The 19,215-nt window shown below is 38.7% G+C and overlaps 4 protein-coding genes across 4 annotated transcripts; 3 read left to right on the forward strand and 1 right to left on the reverse strand.

The window, feature by feature from the left end:
- Positions 1 to 547: 547 nt before the first annotated feature.
- LOC135946737 (alanyl-tRNA editing protein Aarsd1) lies at positions 548 to 2,893 on the forward strand. The gene is made up of 11 exons (XM_065495091.1): positions 548 to 678; positions 741 to 857; positions 1,350 to 1,509; positions 1,571 to 1,663; positions 1,721 to 1,854; positions 1,902 to 2,015; positions 2,070 to 2,197; positions 2,257 to 2,323; positions 2,383 to 2,474; positions 2,527 to 2,673; positions 2,735 to 2,893. Exons 1-11 carry the CDS (start codon positions 640 to 642, stop codon positions 2,862 to 2,864), a joined length of 1,221 nt encoding a protein of 406 aa, XP_065351163.1. The 5' UTR covers positions 548 to 639; the 3' UTR covers positions 2,865 to 2,893.
- Positions 2,894 to 3,062: 169 nt separating this feature from the next.
- Positions 3,063 to 10,339, forward strand: LOC135945771 (uncharacterized). Its single transcript, XM_065493637.1, has 11 exons — positions 3,063 to 3,214; positions 4,250 to 4,575; positions 4,978 to 5,353; positions 5,558 to 5,870; positions 6,138 to 6,528; positions 7,025 to 7,371; positions 7,427 to 7,658; positions 7,933 to 8,283; positions 8,535 to 8,734; positions 9,111 to 9,639; positions 9,982 to 10,339. Exons 2-11 carry the CDS (start codon positions 4,261 to 4,263, stop codon positions 10,240 to 10,242), a joined length of 3,315 nt encoding a protein of 1,104 aa, XP_065349709.1. The 5' UTR covers positions 3,063 to 3,214; positions 4,250 to 4,260; the 3' UTR covers positions 10,243 to 10,339.
- LOC135945774 (brachyurin-like) lies at positions 10,329 to 12,275 on the reverse strand. The gene is made up of 7 exons (XM_065493639.1): positions 12,078 to 12,275; positions 11,727 to 11,865; positions 11,468 to 11,639; positions 10,934 to 11,100; positions 10,781 to 10,882; positions 10,586 to 10,722; positions 10,329 to 10,518 (listed from the first exon to the last, which is right to left on the reverse strand). The coding sequence occupies exons 1-7, from the start codon at positions 12,126 to 12,128 to the stop codon at positions 10,345 to 10,347; spliced, it is 942 nt and encodes a 313-aa protein (XP_065349711.1). The 5' UTR covers positions 12,129 to 12,275; the 3' UTR covers positions 10,329 to 10,344.
- Positions 12,276 to 12,793: 518 nt separating this feature from the next.
- On the forward strand, positions 12,794 to 16,416 carry LOC135945772 (neuroendocrine convertase 1-like). Its single transcript, XM_065493638.1, has 12 exons — positions 12,794 to 13,207; positions 13,513 to 13,614; positions 13,679 to 13,801; positions 13,855 to 14,007; positions 14,058 to 14,223; positions 14,400 to 14,575; positions 14,636 to 14,765; positions 14,824 to 14,915; positions 15,523 to 15,623; positions 15,679 to 15,897; positions 15,955 to 16,100; positions 16,155 to 16,416. Exons 1-12 carry the CDS (start codon positions 13,037 to 13,039, stop codon positions 16,340 to 16,342), a joined length of 1,767 nt encoding a protein of 588 aa, XP_065349710.1. The 5' UTR covers positions 12,794 to 13,036; the 3' UTR covers positions 16,343 to 16,416.
- Positions 16,417 to 19,215: the final 2,799 nt, after the last annotated feature.

Here is a 19,215-nt window from a genome sequence, read left to right on the forward strand (position 1 = left end):
GAGGTCACCGACACACCCGGTGTCGCTGATGAGCTTTATAAACATTGGAATCAAAAGCAAAGGTGCAATAAACAATCTGGTGAATAAACGAGCCAACAAAAAGCACTGAATTCCGAGAAAATTTCGTAAATTTAATTCGCAGCAACTCAAAAATCGAACAGCCTGGCACTTGACTTTATATTTATCTTTTTTTAACTAACGAGACTGATTTTTCAAGGGGAGTTTTGTATTTTGCCAATTTAAAAAAAATTGTATTTTATGGTAAAGGTAAAGTTTCTGCCTGGGGTTACACATCAAGCCAGTTCTTTTGAGAATCCCATACCAAAGTAGGGGTGGCGAAAACATTAATTTTTCCATATATAGATATTGCACTACGATATTTCAGATTTTTTTATATATTTTTTCTGCTGGAAAATTGGGAAAATTGATGGCCGTATTTATGTGCGTGCAGAAGTCACGTGTTTTTGGCGCCAAAATTCAAGCCGCAAATATCTCTCCCACCGGCTGAAGGACCAGCTGATGCTTATATATCACTCTCACTTTTTCTGTTTACTCCTCTCAGCTCTCAGCGGTGTGAGGCGTATCTCTTAAATCGGAATAAAAGTGAAAATTACCACAGGGGAGAACAACGGAAGAACAATGGTTTTTAAATGCCAAGAGGACAGTTTCTTAAAAAAGGTTAATATTTCAAGCTAATTTAAACACATTAAAAATATTATGTTACTATAATTTTATTTCAGTTCGGCAGTATAGTGAAGTCGTGCAAACCGGCTGAGGTACTGATTGATGGCAAAACAAACAAGTGTTTTGAGGTTGTCCTTGAGGACACGATTATCTTTCCTGAGGGTGGTGGCCAGGTAATAAACAAACTTAAAATCGATAGCCAAGTATTGCTTTATAATATTGAAAAAATCATTTTTAAATTTTGTTATTATTTAATATTTTTTGTTTTTTAAATATGGATTATTTGTAATTGGTGAAAATATATCGATTTAAAAAAAGAAGTTTGGTAATACACGAATGAAATTGAAATATAGCCCAAAGCATCATTTATGTTTTTATAGATTATTTTCACATTTTTTTCTTAAGATTTAAATCTTCACTAACTTATCTTTCTCTGTAACATTTTTTAACTTCTAATTGAAGTGCGAATTTATCTATGGTGCACATAATTACTATTTTGATTAAATTATCAATCAAAATAAATTTGAAATTACTTTCACCTATTAGAGAAGGCATTTTCATGCAAAAAAACCAATGTGAAAATTTATAAACTTTTTGAACTCATTCAGCAAGCTCATGGTGACTATATCGTAAAGATCATATTAAAAATTTAGTTTTAAATTTAGCCAAGCGACATTGGCTATATCGACCAGCGGAAGGTGCTGAAAATGGTGAGGAAGGGAGCTGACGCTGTCCACTTCATTGATGAGCCGATGGAAGAGGGCAAAAACGTTTCTCTTGAAATTGATTGGGACATCAGATTCGATCACATGCAGCAGCACTCAGGTGAAAAATATTTCAACTCAGGTTTGAATTTGCATCCATAATGTTTTCATTTGTATTGCAGCTCAACACTTGATTTCGGCCAAACTGCAGCAGATGTATAAATTTCCCACCACCTCTTGGTCCCTGAACAAAGACGACACCATGGTTGAGTTTGGTGCGCACACTTTCATTATATATAAAATCAGATTGAAAAAATATTACTTTATTCTAGACATCACTTCCATCCCTAAAATTGATTTGAATACCCTGATGTTGCAATTGGAATTAGCTGTAAACGAGAAAATAAAAAACAACGAACCCGTCAAAGTCAAGCTTTTTGAACCAGGCGATCCAGGCCTTGAAAAGGTTTTTATTTTACCTTTTTAAATCAAATTAAAAACAAATTGGATCAGGCTGTGACTCGCGGTCTTCCAGCTGATCACACTGGACCAATCCGAGTTGTTGCCATGGTGGGTGACGAGAACATGTGCTGCGGAACTCACGTTGACACCTTAGGCCAGCTACAAGTAATTATTATTGAAGTATCCTATTAGGTTTCTGTATTCCCCTGTTATCTATAGATGATCAAAATAGTTTCAATTGCTCCAGTGAAGAAGAAGGTGCAGTTGAGATTTGTGGCTGGTGATCGAGTTTTGAAAGACTTCAATGTGCGCCTTGCCAGAGAGCGCAATTTATCCAAATTGCTACAGTACGTTTAATTTTCTGATTGTAACTATGTGTTATAGCCTTTAAATTAATTTTGCTTAGAAATGGAGCCAATGACCACGAGACTGTTGTTTTCAACTTGCTCAAATCCAGTAAAACTCTTGAAAAGGTATCTTGTCAGCAAAACTGAAATAAAAAATTTATATGTTAATTTCAATATTTTTTTAGAACTTGAAGGACTGTTCTTTGGAAGTGGCTGCCCTGATGGCTGAGGATGTAAAAAGACAGGATCCACCTCCAAAATTTGTCTGTGTTCACAGGTTTGATATTTCATCTTTTGTTGTGTAAGTTAGTAAGCCATTCCATTAACAGGAAAGAAGACGCGGTTGGTTTCGCGCGCGTCTTTTTGTCCGGCGTGGGCGCAGATATTGTCAAACTGCTCACTTGGGGAGACGAAAAAGGCGCTGGTCAGATGATTTTTGAAGGTCCAGAGGAGGTGGTCAAGGAACTTGGATCAAAGTAATTTATTCTTTGTGATGTTCTAAATCGTTCAAATCAAAAATTTTAATTCTGCGTGTAGGATTTGCGAAATTCTTGGTGGCAAAGGCGCTGCTCGAGGGACCCGGTTTCAAGGAGCTGTCAGCATGTTGAAGAACAAAGACAAAGCGATTCAGCTGCTGAATGAACATTTCGAGCTTGTACAGAAATAAAACAAAAATAAACAGTTGAACCCCATAAATATCTTGATTTTAATTTCTACTCTATTTATCTTTCCTTTGATATTACTATGGAATATTTTTGTCTTGAAATATAAATTGTAGTTATTAAGGGGAGTCAAATATATTGGAGGTGGACGTTTCTCCTTGACTTTTGTGCTGCTCGTCCGCGGCGCTTGTGTGAATGGCGAAATCACAAAAGGGTCTGCTCGGCCGACGTGAGTCTAAATTTAGTGTGCCAATCGACAGGAGGGCAAAACCACCAATATCACTTGCACCGAACGCTGATCCACTGCTTCCTCTGCGAGCGGTGGTTGTTTACTGAAAGTGTTGGAAACCAACAGGTTAGTGATTTTCACCCGAATATTTTGTTGAAACACAACAGTTTTAATGCTCCAACACAGCGTCGAAAAGTAATTTTTGTGACCCTCATAAAAATTAAAAATAATTTCTCTCTGTAAAATTATACTTTGTTTTGGAGCAACAATGTTGTTTCCAAAATGCTACATTTTGACTTTTTGTCCTTTGATAACAGAGTTATAATAATGCAGATTAATTTTCTGAAATTGTATACCTCGTGAGAGCGCTTTGGCTCGCGCCCAAACATTCTCTTTAGCGATAAAAAGAATGCGTTTTGTTGTGGTGCGGTTGGCTTTATTTTCGTCTCGCGGAATAGACGCGCCCAGTTTTTACTGTTGAACGTGAGAGCAGTCAATGTTATTGCTGTTCACCTCATTAATTTACAAATCGCTGATTTCTTTGAACATTTATACAGATTTTCTGTTATTTTTATAAAAACCATTTTTTTCGATTTTTCTCATTTTATTGTTTTTTTAACAAAAAAAATTCTTAGTAACGCAGCATAAAAAAATGAAATCAAGTTATTATATGCTGTCGATGACAAGCAAATTTTGAATGCTATATGTACACATTTTTAAAAGTAGTACGCGAGTTCTTGAATTCGTGTCTCCTCTGTCTTTTTAATTCCGTCATCTCAAGATATATCTACAGAACTTTAAAAAATCGGTTCTAAATATTTGAATACTCAACTATTCTTCAATTTTTGCAGACAAAATTTAATGAGAGAACGTGTATTTTTACTGAACTTACTTTTTTTAAACCAAGAATATCTGCAATAACTCACCGGGCAAAATTTTCCAAAGTTTTCAAATTAAGGTATTTTCTGCAACAGTATGCACCACCTGGTGAACCACAAAGTATAAGTGTAGTTTTTATGCATTTATAAAATTCTGTAATAATGCCCCTCAATATATCCTGGACCAAAAGTGACACAAACTCATTTTCTATATAGAATAAAAATCAAACTAGTTTTTCTGTTCATGAAAAATCGAGACTAGGTCTTTGGGTTTGGTCCGCAGATGAGCTTGTGATGGCGGCCGACCTGTTAACCCTGACCGAGCGTCAGCTTCAAATCAGTTATGAGGAGGCCGTGGTGGCCGAGCAGCTGCAGGCAGAGCTGCCCCATCGGCCAGGGTGGGTGCCGTTGCTGCACGAGGCTGTCATCGAAGGCGCCCGCTCGGCCAAGGTGCCGTTCTACAACCTGACCACCAGGGTGATCGACCAGGTGCCCTTCAACTCAAGACGCCTCGTACGCGCCCTCAACCGCGTCAAGAGAAATTTTGACGCCATCCGTGCCGCACAACTCGGCAAGAAGAGTGTTTTGGAGCAGAGAGCGGCAAAATTGGTAAATATTGCTATAATACAATATATGACTAAAAGATAAAATGTTAATTTTTTGACACCTTCAGGTCCAAAAGACGAAGAAAAAAATGTTAAATATTCTAGCTTCACACGCATGCAGAAAAGCTAAATTTAAATGAATTTAGAAATTTTTAATAAAAACATTAATAGTTTTTCTCTTCATAGCAACTTTTTTAATTAATATCATTAAAAATTATTAAATGGGTAAAAAAATACTTAATCTATCCTAAATTATTAATAATTTCTTTGCTAGAAACATTCAGTTAAGAAAAAGACAATTTTATGTGTTTATGCAACCAGCATATCCATGGTGTCGAGCAAAATGCATAACTCACACTTTTTAGGGAATCCTCAGCGTGTGTTTGTACACAATATTTTCTTGCAGGTCGATTCTCGTCTGGAGATGTCAAGCAACTTCTTCAAGGCGGTCGGCAGACAAATTCTGCAAAACGTGGCCATGCGACCCGACTTCCGCGATGACAGCGAGTGGGAGGAGCCAGTGGCCGCTGGCCTGCTGGTGGCCTCGCGGGCCGCCATTTACGACAAGCCGTTCGGCAACACTGCCGGCGAGTATAACAAGGGGGTCATTAAATTTTTGGCCGTCTCCCGGCCACCCGGAGTACCACCTCGGCGCATTACCGACTTTCACCCTCCGGCAATCGGTTTTGATTTCTCCAAGATGATGCTGACGACGGCCAACTTCCACCAGGGCCTCACCTTTGACATTCAGAGGGCTGGAATTTTGTCCATCGAGGTCAAAGGTACGGGGGATCATATGGGATAATAAACTTTAATTTTTAATTTCCTTGCTTAAAATTTTTCATTGGGCACCAGGCAGGTCTCAAAGAATAAAATTGAAATCAATTTTAATTTTAAAATTAAATTTTAAATTTCCACTTTATTTGCTTGGAAAAAATTATTGAAGGAAACATTCGATCATGAACAACTTTCCCCCTAAATTTCAGGTGAAAAGCGTATGACGTGTACACTCTCTGGCGATGCAACCTTTGAAAATTTGGGATTCGGCTTTGGCGGCGAAGTGATCGGTATCACTTCGACAGGCCTCAGGGTCACGGCGTACGACATCATGCTCAAACAGGAAGATTCGATCAAGGCTTATCAGTACTTGGGCTACATCATTCGGGCGTACGAAAGCCTCATCGAGATGAGCGCGGAAGGCGTTCTCCAGGCCACCACCGTCCATAACCAAATCTCGGAAATTGACTGCGAAAACAGAGTCGTGAAAACGGGACAACTTTTCATTCAGCAAAACAATTGGTTAGTCCATAAATGTTTGTCTTAATTTAATTTATCGGTAAAAAATGAAAACAAAAAAATTTAAACGGAAAATCTTTTTTACTAAATTCTTATAAAAAGTAATATTTCACCAAAATTATGAAAAACAAAAATTTATTTTAGATAAAGTTATTCAGCCCAAAATTAAGTAGAAAGCTTTTAGTAATATCCCTATCATATATATCAAGTCTAAATAAATAATTTTGAGATTAAATTTTGATCTAAGAGATATTACGTTTATTGATTCAGGTACGGAGTGGCCGTTGACGACTGGGTGGACCTGATCGATGGCACAGACGTTCCCAACTCCAGGGAATTCCCACAGAATTTCATCTCCGAGCGCTACATCCTACCTTGCGCCGGCAAAATCCACCTCACGTGGGACCTGCAGTACACGTCTTCGTCATTCTCTTCGTTTAACAACTGGGAAATCGAGCGCTTGAGAGCCTTCTACGAAAAGACAAAAGCTTTTGTCTTCTACAGCGGCCTCAACACTGTCTTCAACATCCACATCGGCCGTATCGACTCAAGCGTGTGCGTCATCAAGTGTCCGAGCAACAGGAAAACTGTCTTCTACACGGCACCCCCGTCGGCTTACATTACTGGCTACAACCATTATAACTGCACTTATCATTTCATGGTAAATACTTAAAAGACTTAAATCATTTACCATTTATGCGCCACATTGCAAAAATTTGCACCAACATAAAACATGAAAAAATACATAACACATCACATTTGTAACAAATTAAAATGATTAAAATTAATTTTGATGCACAGAATTTGAACAATTTTAGACTAGATAGAAAAAAGTTTTGGACGAAAATAAAATATCTCGAGTTGACACTAGGCAAAAAATATTTGCTACTAATTTTACAAACATTTAAAAAAAATTACAAAGTAAATAATCCTTATTCCATTAATTTTGTACCAATTTTTGAACCACGAGATGCAAGATTTTGTGTATTTAAATTGAAGTATTTTACAAAATAAAATTGTAAACTAATAATTTTGCGGAAAAATGGTTTTCGCTTCAAATCAGCTATTAATTAAAACCCACCGAAATAAAAACTTTCATCAAATTCGAAAATTGAAACAAAAATCTAATTAATCATCTGTGATGTTTTTATTTAAAGGGAGTTGGCGCGAGCGTGGATATCGTGGTGCACAACAAACCAGACGGAAACAACAAAATAAGACTCGAGTCGACTCATGGTGTGTCCACGTGGGTCATCAGGCACGATAGCAAGCCAGACGAGCAGTTGGTGCTGAACGAATGCAAAGATGACCGGCTGGTGCTAATCTTCAGCCTGGTCATCATCACTGTGCATGGGTTGGACAAAAACACGCTAATTTTCCAGCGCGGCTTGATTTCCTGCAGGTACGACCCCACGTGCAACCGCGAGTGGCCGACGGTGAGCACACAATGGGTGCACCTGCACAAAGGAGATCTGCAGAACAACCTCGAAATGCTCTGTACAAGGTAAAACGAGAGGGGTAGCTGCGATTGAGGGGATTTATTCAGTGACTTTACGCAGGTTTGACGTTCCTCAAGTGACCATAACTGGGGTGCGCTGTGTCGAAAGCAGCTCTGGCAAGCAAATCGATGACATTTCTTTGTGCTACGACAGCAAATTCAAAACCCTTAACGGAGAAACTAAGGAAGGATGGCTTTTCTCCGGCCCTCCACAGCTTTTCGATCCTGAGGATGCTTTTAAAATGGAGTGCGTGGGCGCCGACCTTGCACCTTTTGCTAAAATCCAATCTAAGGTAAAAATGAAATTTGAATTTCTGGTAAAATACAAGTTACAAAATTTGAGCTAGCTGCCAAAAATGATAAAAAAAACTATTCATTTTTTAATTGTAATATTCGTGCTGTTAAAGAAACATGTTTCAACATAAAGAAAATAATTAATATATTTTTCCAATTTAAAAACCAATTAAAATTCTGTTTGCTCATAGTAAAATACCTCAGTTGTAAAATTCTTTATAGATTTTCTGTAATAATAAATCATTTCCATTCTCATCATTATTCCAATTTCAGCCATCGGTATCATTCTTGGACATGGCTGCACTCTTCGGAGCAAAAAAACCTGCTCGTAAGACGTGGACAGTGACCGACTCGCACCTGAGCATGTATGGTGAATTCTCGGAGCCGCACCAAGAGGCGGTGTTCCGCTCCCTGAGTGGATTTGAAGTGTCGTGCAACGCTCTAGACGTCGTTTTGACTGAGCTGGAAGCCAAGTGGTTCCAGGGCGACATTTCCAAGGAACGACTGCAGCCACTAGGCGAGGAATTGCAGGCGCTAAAGCTCTTCCCCGAGCTGGAAAAAATCATGACGGACACTTTAAGAATCGACTTTGGAGATCACTATGCTCATATTCTCAGACACAAGGCATGACTGGTTTTTCTAGAGACTAGAGATATTTTTTTGGGAAAAACATTACGCAAAAAAACTAAACTCATTTAATATGGTTAAAATGTTTGGTTTTTTTCACTGAACCATATTTATTTATTAACAATAAGACCCACTAAGTTATACAAAATTCCTTTAAATATTAAATTTTAAAATAACATCATGTTTTATTCAAATTGTTCGTTTCCTGGTTTTAATTTAGATTTATGAGATTTATTAACGTATCTCAGGGCTGCCCAGTATTTCTTGCGCCAAAGAAGTTGGAGGTTTTGGGCCTGGTAGCCGGCGTGTCACCACTGCTGATAGATGACACCGAAGGGATCGCCTACACCACCCCTCTGAGCCACGACTGGAGCAACCTGGAGCAGCAAAAAGTGAACACGACGCAGCTTTTCCAGGGAGTCGGCAAATTGAAGGCCATCGAAGACAGGTACGATTAGATTTCAGGATGTCAGTAGATTGATTTATATTTCTAAACCGTGACTGTCTGATGACATCATATTCTAATAAAAATTGTTTTTCAAAATAGAAAATAGTATGCTATCATCACAAAATCGACTTTAAATTATTTTCTTCTTGAGCTTCTTTAGACCAAAAAAAACTTGTCATTTAAAAGAGCTAGAAAATATGCAAATTTCAATGGGTTTGAAAAGATGTCATTTCGTATTATATAAAATTTTCAGCAAAATTCTGTAGGGTTCAAATTAAAATTAATAGAATCCGAAAACCACGCTAGAATAAAAATTTAAAAGACAATTTCATATCAAAAGAATGAAATTTCATCCTACTAATTTTCCTGAGTGCAGGTACGACCACTTTAAGGTGCATAGCGAGGCCGACCTGATTTTCCACGTCACAGACGACTTGAGACTGCGGCTGGTGTCCGTTGACGACTGCAGCCGCGGCGTCGAGGAACTGCAGACGCTGCTGGACAAAAAGCTTTTCGAGGCGTGCGACATTGTGTGCTACAACTCGGCGCCGCACAACGTTTCCTTCCTGTACCATCCACTGCTGCAGCGCGTGTTCAAACACCGCCGGCTGCGCAACAGCAAGTTCCTCGCGTGCCTGGGCCACAGGGAAAACGCGATATTCGTGTTTGATGCCAGCCAGAGGGCCGTCTTCAAGCTGACGGACAAGACGGAGGACGAGTCCGCCTTCTGTGTGTGCGCCGCCGCCTCCCGCCAGAACGACACTTTGCTCTTGGAGGGCGAAGAGCTTGAGTTTGAGCTGTACAAGCTCGAGGGCCTCCACTCGATGTACCATCAGCTGCAACAGGAGAGGTCGGTCCTGCAACTGCACATGGACGAGCACAAGGGCATCCGCTGCGTCTTTGAGGTACGCTGTAAAAAAAGGCCGTGTGTTTGATCTTTTTGGCCGATGGCTGGTAAATAAATCATGCAGCTGTTTTTTCATTGAAAATATCTAAAATCCTAAACAGCCTTGCTTAACCATAAATTTTGTAAAGTTACAAAATAATTGAGTTTGGGAAAAATAATTTTAATTAGTTATTCGTAATTTATGCAATTGGTGCATGTCAAAAATATCACTCCGATTGAGGTTTAAGAATTATAACCTAGATGAAAATGTCTTGTAACGTTTTGTTAATGATAAATTCACTTTCCCTGTGCAGCTACATAATCACAAAAATTTGGTATTAATAAAAATCAATTCTCTTAGGCGTCCTATCGTGACGAGTTTGCCAAAGAAATCTACGTAGACGTTAGCGGCGCCAGGGTGGAGAATTTGGACATGAGCGTTGACCGAAACACCGACGTCGTGGTCAATCACAACGATACTAAGCTCATCTTCTTGGCGGCGGCCGCCAACGACATCCGGCCGGTCGACATTCGAGTCTTCATCCGCAACTCTAAGATCTTCAACCGCTTCCCACTGACGATGTCCCAGGCGTGCAACTATGTCGCGCCTTTCGCTATATAATACAGTAGTTTAAAAAATATATGTCAGTTTGTATCATATAAAATTTTGGGATTTTGCTACGCGTGAGAAATAAAATACTTCTCCTGTCAATTTTAAAGCCAATTAATTTTTAATTCTCAACCCGGTGTTTACAGAAATGAATTTCAAATAGCTAGAAACTCTCGTGAAGACCTGAGGGTAGCCGATGCAAGAAGAAGGGTGGCTGAAAGACACGATGCCGATTTGGACGTTTGCTCCTGTCGAGTCCATGTACGTCAAAGGGCCGCCACTGTCCCCCTAAATTGATTTTATAGCTCATTATCACAAATGAAAAATCCGAAATAAATTCAGAGATATTATTTACGCTGCAAATTGCTTTCTCGTCAGATCCGCTTATGCAAAGCATGCTATTCGCGATTTCTCCGTACGTTTGTGCACATTCCGAGTTCGTAATGACCTCCCTGTCTGTTAAAACGTTCAACTCCTTGCTGATTCCGCTTGCTTCAATGCATTAACTTTGAAAAATTCTGCTGCAAAACAAAAAAGCTCTTCAATTTACTGTCAGATGTGAGTCCCCAACCTGCAATCGTCGCCTTAGTCCCAACGAACTTGTTAGTCACGTCTGAGTACGTAGGTAGCTTTACTGTGTTTATGTATTGTCCTATAAACACACGATATTTACTTCAATTCATTAAAAATTCGGTAACCTTACCAATAGTAACTTTCTTGGGCAGTTTAATAATTGCTATGTCGTTTTCGAGCATAGCTTTACTGAAGCCCTTGTGCACTACCCTCCTCGTCGCCGTCATCACTACTCGTCCCGTCTCAGTTTTCGAGCCGTAGTTTTGCATTCCAATGTAGACGGTGAACTTCTTTACTCTAATTTAAATGTGTCGTATAAATTTTCGTAGTTGCTTATTTATACAATGTAAAAATATTATTTTTATTTTTTATTGGCTACAAATGTCTCGACATCTTAACAATAAAATTCGCCCCAAAGTTGTTGAATGACTGTTTGATACAAAAATAATTTCATGCAAAGTGTGAAACAATTTATGTAAAATAGGCATTTATTTCCAAAATCACTTGCAATTGATTTGGTGAAATAAAAATATCAATTTATCAATTTTCTACGTAATTATTCCCCCGTCAGATTTAACTATATACACATTTTATATAACTTAGGAAATTGATTTTAAAATAGCTATTGTACTCCCTTAGACAGTTAACAAGGAATGGAATTCACTTCTTAGCACAATGGGCTGCAGTAAGGACAGCCCCTTGAGTGATCAACGATCCTCCGCAAAACGAGGCTGAATTGAGCACCAAGCCTACTATCCACGGCAGCTCTCCCCTAGAAGCCCTGTTACCGCCGATTATGTGGGCTCTGATTTTTACCATCGACCTTCCAGCATTGTCTAAAAAGATTTTCTTTAGCTTGGAATCGATTCACCTAACAGGCTTGATATTTAAGCCTATGCCAGTTGCCCGTCAAGGCAATTTACTTAGCGGAGGTGTTTTTCCCGCAATCTTGCCATCGCCTGTTGGTTTTGTTTTCTCGTCATACGCATCTTTTTCGGCCTGAGATGCGAACACCAGAGGCTTTGTGATTGGACGGGTGTTTCTGCCCTCTTGTGCTAAAGCCTATACATATACGGAGCATTAGTTAAACTGCATGATGAGAGTAAAAATTGACAACTTTTTTTTAATGTCGACGCACTTAAAGAATCGATTAAAATATAATTTTAATGAATAAGTTAAACTGTTTTCGTCATCAAAAGTTTGCCATCAAAATTCGCTAGGAATCTAATGAACAAGATTTATACTCACCACAAAAAATATTTTAAGTAACGTACCTGTTGTGCAATGATAGCAAAGACAAACAGGGCTGCCGCGAAGGCATGCATAATGGAGAATTGTGTAAATATAATAGTGTGTTCAGAACGAGTCAATTTAGAGAAAACATCGGCAAAACTGCTCGGATTTGTTAAAACTTTGTGCTGCAAAGCGGATGCTCGTCACAACATGGCAGCGCTTGATCGCTCGCTCGCTCATTGTCAGTGGACAACATATTCGTGTCACTATTACAAGAGAGGCTCAGGTCGGAAACGCTCTCTACGTATAGAAACTATTGTCAGAGTCGAAATTTTGTGGCTGTGCGGGACAATTTTTTGTTTGCAAAGATTTTTGGGAAAGAATTAAGGGTTCAAATGACGAAGATTCAAATGAAGTATTTTGTCGATGTAATCGTTCACAGCAGAAATCCGATCTGATTCGGAATCTGGTTCTGCACTCTAATAGAGAACGCCAGCACCGCATGTGGCTGACGGGCGAAAACTGAATTCTTATTTTTGAAATCATCTTTCCGCTGTCAAACAATATTGCAAAATTACTATATATAATTCAAATTGTTGGCTCACAACAAAAAGGGCAGGGCCATACGCTCCTAAACCACTACAGATTATTTTATCATAAAAATCCAAGTAAAAGAAAAATTATTCAATTAACATTTATTGAATAAATGCAGAACAGTTTGACATTTTAAATTATTCGAATCATTTCGTTTAAGGGAAAAAGCTGAATATAAAATTGTAAATTTAATTTTACGCACTTTATACGTTTATAACGAAGAAGTGTTTCGTGTAGACTCCAATTAATTTCCGCTGGATATGGAGTAAAATTCTGGCTTCCGTCATCTGCGGCTTTTTCAGTATCGCACAACGTGTATACACACAGCTATTTTTTTGCGATAAGCGTTCATTTTTTATTTCCTTCTGAAGTGATATTTATCCGCGTTTGATGTAGTCAAGAAAGCATGGTGGCGGAGGAAACCGCTTACCTTTTCTTTCTAGTCACTCAAACCCTCGTGGCTGTGGTTACTTGTGAGCTTCAATTGTTCACAAACCACTATGTTGCCGAAGTGGAGGGCGGAGAACGGGAGGCGCGTGCACTGGCCCAACACTACGACTTAAGGCTGATGGAAACGGTGAGAAACGCCCGTGCCTGCCCTCCAAAAATGAGAGCCAAATATGGCTACAAGGAATTAAAATCCAACCAGAAAACAAATTATTTCTAGCTTTCATGGTATGGTTTCATGACAAGTAGACTATTTTCGTAAGACTTTATGTTTTATAAATTGAAAAGTTTATTTGAGAAATTGTTGATTTTGTGTTAGCCATATTATATTATATTAGTTTTCAAACCAGATTTTAATTAAATATGATTTCATCCGAGATTTCTGACCAGCAGTAAAAAAACAGTAGCTAATAACATTTGAGAAATATTTCACAGACGTTGTTTCCGAATTTCTATCACTTTATGGACAACAGGCAGCCAAAAGTGAGGCACCAACCCTCATGGAGACTCACAAGAACAATTAAAGGACATCGAAAGGTGATATTCAATATTTCCAAAATTAAGTCTTAAAATTGTTGTTAAACTACGTATTAATTTCAAGGTTAAGTATGTGGAGCAGCAAGTGCTGACTCCAAGACTACTAAGAGACTACAGGGTTCAAAAATACGGTTTCCAAATCAGTGCTGATTTCAACGACCCGTATTATGACAGATTGTGGTATCTGGTAAATTTTCCTGGAAAGATGTTGAAAACTCTGTGAAAAACATTAATCAACAGCACGGCCGAGGCTTGCTTAAAGCAGGGAAGGGAGCCGCACAAAATATTAATGTGGAGCCTGTGTGGAATCGGCATATTACAGGCCGAGGAGTGGTTCTCTTTGTGCTTGACGACGGTCTGCAGTCGCAAAACAAGGATATTGCCTCAAACTACGTAAAATTGCTGTTTCAATTATATCGCTAAATCTTGTCTTTTAATCACAGGAGTCCATCAACGATTGGGACGTGAGCGACATCAATCACCCGCTTCCAACGGCGGCTCCAAAAAAATCTGAAGACTTCCACGGCACCTACTGTGCCGCGACTATAGCTGGAGTGGCAAACAATTCATTTTGCGGCGTCGGCGTTGCTTTCAATTCTAAAATTGGGGGTAAGTCATTTTCCTTTGACCACCACATTGAAATTCAAATTAGCATTTTTTGCTACACTATAAGACACTACATATTTTTTTAAATGTTTTTCAGTAAAAAAATATTTAGTTCCAAATATATGAAAAACGCCGTCATTTCCGTTTGATACGTGTTTTTTTGTTTTTAATTTCCAAAGGGATACGCGTGCTTGGCAAAAAGATATTGACGGATATGCAAGAATCGATGGCTCTGCGATTGTGGTTAAGCAACGGCGACGTCGCGAGTGCCTCCTGGGGCCCCAAGGACAACGGCAAAACTGTCGAGGGCCCCAAGCGGCTAGCAGCAAAGGCGTTACACATTGCCATCACCGAGGTTAAAAGCACGCATAAACCCATAAATCGCCTCTTTAACTTAATCATCCATGACTTTCAGGGTCGTGCTGGCAAGGGGGCAATTTTGGTGTGGGCTGCGGGCAACGGGGGAATATACGGCGATAATGCTAACATGGACGGTTACGCTTCAAGCATTTACACGATTACAATCGGAGCACTTTCCTATGATGGTGCTAAAGAGAAAACTTAACTTCTCATAGACATTTTATGATAATCTGCTTTATATAGGCTCTTCTTGCTTATATTCTGAGCCCGGGGCGTCGGTCATGGCAAGCATTCCTGTTTCTGGATTCTCATTGGGAGCAATCGGAATTTCAGTGGTAAGAAAATGAAATAGTTTTGGTGGAGTTTTCAGCCAGCCGCGCTGTGTGTTTCGTGGTCAGCCGCTAGCTGCCGTGGATTTGGCTAAAATTCTGTCACTCTTCAAAACGTTGAAAAATATTAGTGTTGCAGAAAACAATAATTATTTTCGGCCCTTTAGTTTCAAATTTTAATTAATCTTCTTTGTGGTTCAGCAGAGCAACTCTGCCCCATACATTGCCATATCCAGACCAAAAATTTCATAAATCCAGCATAAAAATTCCCTCATATTTGCACTATTCAATCAAACTTTGTTTTAAAACTGTCCAGCTGTCAGCCGCCAACAAAATTACTCTGCAGCTACCAGGTCATATTTTTACTTTTCCAATGGAGACTTGAATCAACAAACTTTAAGCAATGCCTTCAAATTAAATTCTGTGTATTTCTCCTTAATAGGTCAAACATTTTTTCTGCACTGGACAATAGATTGGATTGACAAAACCAAAGATATCTTGGTCAAAGCAAATAAAATATGAAAAAATAGCCGAGCAATTGAAGTCAACTCAGAATTTTGCTGCTAGATCTCTATTCGTCTATAGCCAACCCTGTTTTGTTAAAACTTTTTAGGTTGTGCCAAATCTTGACGGCACGTGCAGAGAAAATTTTCAAGGAACGTCGGCCGCGGCTCCCATCGCCGCGGGTGTAGTAGCCCTCATGCTCGAGGCGAAGTAAATATCCTACCCCAACTTATTATTCAAATAATTAACAAAACACTTGTCTCAGCCCTGAATTAACCTGGAGAGATGTGCAGCACTTGATTGTGTTGACGGCGAAAACATCTGGAAATAGAGACACAATCCTCAGAAACGGCGCTGGTTTAAGATACAGTTTGAAGCAAGGCTTCGGCTGTTTAGATGCAGACCTGATTGTGCACGCCGCAGAGCACTGGAAAAATGTTCCACCGCAGAGAACAGAAATTTATGGAACGAATTTTGTTGAAAGGTCTGGCGAAATTTTGAATTAAAATTAAACAGCCTCAAAATTATTAAATTATTTTAGAAGCATCCGTCTCCCCCATGGAAACACTACATTTTTTATCAGAGTACCAGAGTCGAAAATAGGAAGTCTAGAGCACGTTGTTTTGTATCTGACCATAGAGCACAACTACCGCGGAGCGCTGGAGATATTCCTCACGTCGCCGTCAGGTAAATATGAGGTCAATTCTCTCGGCTAGTGTAATGAGGCCGCGATGACTGCAGGCACCGTTTCGCAAGTGCTGACAAAACGCGCCTTTGATGACAGTAAAAAGGGATTCGCGAGCTGGCCCTTTATGAGTGTCCACTTTTGGAACGAGAAACCAGAGGGAGTGTGGACTGTGACGGTGGGCAACAGCGCACACAGCTCCGGCCAATTGACAAATGCCAAACTGAGGTTATATGGACACTGACACAATACACATTTTATTTTCTAGATCTCTTGTTGTTACTCCTGTTTAAATATATACGTATTTGTTGAAAGTCACTGAACTGTTATTCTCTTTGGGGATTTAATTTTAATTATCATGGCTATAAAATTTGAAGCTCATTAAGTTTTCTAGCGAGCCGGATTTGTTGGTTCTTCAAATCGTTTGTTTGATATTATGCTTTAGACCCTTTTTAAAAACAGGATTTAATATCAGGATTACTTTTGATTCCATTTTGTGGTAAAATTTTAGACATTTTCAACTTAATGATGGATATATCCAAATAAACTAAAAGGAGTTCAATTTACGGAATATCCTGCATAATGATTAAATTATTCAAACGATATTATAGCAATCCTACCTATTTTACGAGAATGTTTAAAATTATTTGTCTGATATAATTGTTAATTAAATAATTTAACTCAATTTAAGAGCAATCGAGTCTTTGTTTAACGTCTCAGAAAAAATTCAATTTTAACGAGTGCAGCTAACCCAACAGGTATTTAAGCCAGTAGAGGTGATTTCTAAAGTATTATTTAATTATTTAGATTTTTTAGTTTAAATTCACCTCCTCATATTATATAATCTCATAAAAATTGAAATACCTTTTTAATGAATATAGTGCTTCCAATTTAATTTAAAAAAAATTATTGAAGCACAATTTGTATTACGCAGCGTTGTACTTTCGACAAAAATAAAGCGATTCAAAACTTCTCGTTGTTAAGTTTGGCGCATAGTTGAGACTGCCAGTGTTGGAAAGTGGGGCAGCCGGCAATCGATAGCAGTCCGACAGGAAAAGCCTGCACGCCCCAGCGGCGGCGCTCAGTCAAATTTCCGCGACGATAGTGGCGTCACCGTGGCAACGCGAGGGCCGACTAGTTCGCACAGAGCCCAGCAGCTCGTTTGTGCAGTCGTAGAGGGTAACTAACCCCGTCCGGCCGACCCTGCAAAAGACCCTGCCGCTCGCGCCGCAGCTGAGCGCTTTTAACGCCTACTACATAGCCATGTCCGCTGCGAGTTCGACCCAGTGACGAGTCTTGAGACCGAGGGCTGTTGTGAAATTTTGGCGCAGAACCGATCGATCCCGGCTTAGGAAGTACTGGAACCTGGACAGCATCGTCGTCGGTGCCGGCAGCACAACCTTTTACCACCACACGCCATGGGCAAGCCTGAAAAGGAGGAACCTGTGCAGCAGGTCATGGTAAAAAATTTTCTCCTTAGACTAGAACTGTTTTCTGTTGTGTTCTGAATGTGGGGAGGTGTGGAGCATAGTTGCTCTGCTGATCCGCAATAAAATCACTTTGAATCTAGAACCATTGATCCATGTAGCCTTCTGGAATTTTCTCCCAACCTCTTTATAAAAGATCATGGAGTGAAACATATAAAGTTGTTAATAATAGTATTCAAGTCCAGTTTCGAAGCATTCTTTGTTTATTTGTGAAATTGAATTACATATAAGAGCAACATAAAAAAAAAACCAACACCATATTATATGCCTGAAATTAGTAATCAGCAATTGAAAAAACACGCGCACTTCCTGGTAAAAGTAACTAAGATCATAGAAAAAATCTAATTGTGGCTAGACAATATTTTTCCTCACTGACAGGAATCTGTAAGTTTTTAAAACAAGAAAAATCAAACATTTATTTAACAATATAATTAAGATTATTTCTTGTTGTTTGAATAAATATTTAAAAATCATTGGCATTTTGATCACAAATACGCTATCTCGTAATTAATAGTTCCGAATATTCCTCAAATTGCTAGAATATCATCCAAGAAATTTCAGTAAATTCATGCCAATGCGTTTTTTCTCTCTCCAATGCACGCTGCATGCTTAAAACCCGGTATGGAGAGTTGGTGTTAGAAACTGGCGCTCAATAAGATGCATGCTTCCAGTAGAGTGAGTATGCCTTAGCAAAAGTCTAGCTGACGATGAACAATGTTCAGGTACCGAAACCAGAAAAGGCTGAATCTATGTATAATTCTTTACCGCACTGGATGTGTAAATATTTTTTAGATTTTTTTTAATTATATTTTGGAAATGTTTTGACTTCATTGAACGTTTTCCTTAGAAGTGCGTGTTTAAATATAATTATTATACAAAATGGATAAAAACAATAAATAAAATTATTTTTTCTCGGATTAATCTTGGATGCTTTTAGTCATACTCAATCGCATTACTCTAAGGGGCGTCACAATTCAAAATTTTAGCTATAATAATGTAGATTCCATAAACAAAAAATTTGTAATAGGGTGAATCATAATCAAAGCTTGGTAGGTTATTTTAGTGAAGAGGTCCTGCTTTTATCAAATAAACATAATCTACCCTTCTTGGAGGTCAGGAGATGACAAAAAGCACAATTTTGTCCCACCTGATAAATTTGTTTTTACTTCATAGCGTCTCTTTACAAATAAAAGCTTTAACGACGAGTACGGCGATAACTAAAAACATTTTCGACTCCTTCCAAACCTCGCAACAAAGTTTGATTCTAAAAAGTTTCCGCAATAGAAAGTGATTCTTTTTTGTAGTTTGTGTAATACAGAGTGACAAGAAGAGCAAAAATTAGAGCTATTTCATGTAAGATACATTTTTACAAGAATTTACTACAGGTCTTATTATTAATGAATAATCGCTTCCATTCAAAATGTTTTTAATTTAAACTTACATAATATTTTTGTTATGAAAATAAAAACATACATAATCGTGATGAAATATCAATAATTCAAAGTCACTTCAAGCCAATCAATACGAATTTTAAATGACAAATAAATATTCAACACGAGATCAATTCACGTCATGCGTCAGAAGAGCTGGAGAGTGCCGGCGAAACCGACGTCTATTTGATAGCAGACAC

This window comes from Cloeon dipterum, chromosome X (genome assembly GCF_949628265.1).
Source record: "Cloeon dipterum chromosome X, ieCloDipt1.1, whole genome shotgun sequence".
Taxonomy (NCBI): domain Eukaryota; kingdom Metazoa; phylum Arthropoda; class Insecta; order Ephemeroptera; family Baetidae; genus Cloeon; species Cloeon dipterum.

What these genes read in the sequence shown, in the direction of transcription:
- LOC135946737 (XM_065495091.1), top strand. Translation starts at nt 640, where the DNA reads ATGGTTTTTAAATGCCAAGAGGACAGTTTCTTAAAAAAG. An exon ending in GCGATCCAGGCCTTGAAAAG is followed by an intron (nt 1,855 to 1,901) that starts GTTTTTATTTTA and finishes AAATTGGATCAG; the next exon opens with GCTGTGACTCGCGGTCTTCC. An exon ending in CCAGTAAAACTCTTGAAAAG is followed by an intron (nt 2,324 to 2,382) that starts GTATCTTGTCAG and finishes ATATTTTTTTAG; the next exon opens with AACTTGAAGGACTGTTCTTT.
- LOC135945771 (XM_065493637.1), top strand. Translation starts at nt 4,261, where the DNA reads ATGGCGGCCGACCTGTTAACCCTGACCGAGCGTCAGCTTCAAATCAGT. An exon ending in TTCATTCAGCAAAACAATTG is followed by an intron (nt 5,871 to 6,137) that starts GTTAGTCCATAA and finishes TTATTGATTCAG; the next exon opens with GTACGGAGTGGCCGTTGACG. An exon ending in TTGAAGGCCATCGAAGACAG is followed by an intron (nt 8,735 to 9,110) that starts GTACGATTAGAT and finishes TCCTGAGTGCAG; the next exon opens with GTACGACCACTTTAAGGTGC.
- LOC135945774 (XM_065493639.1), bottom strand. Translation starts at nt 12,128, where the DNA reads ATGCATGCCTTCGCGGCAGCCCTGTTTGTCTTTGCTATCATTGCACAA. An exon ending in GCCCAAGAAAGTTACTATTG is followed by an intron (nt 10,883 to 10,933) that starts GTAAGGTTACCG and finishes GTGTGTTTATAG; the next exon opens with GACAATACATAAACACAGTA. An exon ending in ACGAGAAAGCAATTTGCAGC is followed by an intron (nt 10,519 to 10,585) that starts GTAAATAATATC and finishes AAATCAATTTAG; the next exon opens with GGGGACAGTGGCGGCCCTTT.
- LOC135945772 (XM_065493638.1), top strand. Translation starts at nt 13,037, where the DNA reads ATGGTGGCGGAGGAAACCGCTTACCTTTTCTTTCTAGTCACTCAAACC. An exon ending in ATGACAGATTGTGGTATCTG is followed by an intron (nt 13,802 to 13,854) that starts GTAAATTTTCCT and finishes ATTAATCAACAG; the next exon opens with CACGGCCGAGGCTTGCTTAA. An exon ending in ATTCCTCACGTCGCCGTCAG is followed by an intron (nt 16,101 to 16,154) that starts GTAAATATGAGG and finishes CGATGACTGCAG; the next exon opens with GCACCGTTTCGCAAGTGCTG.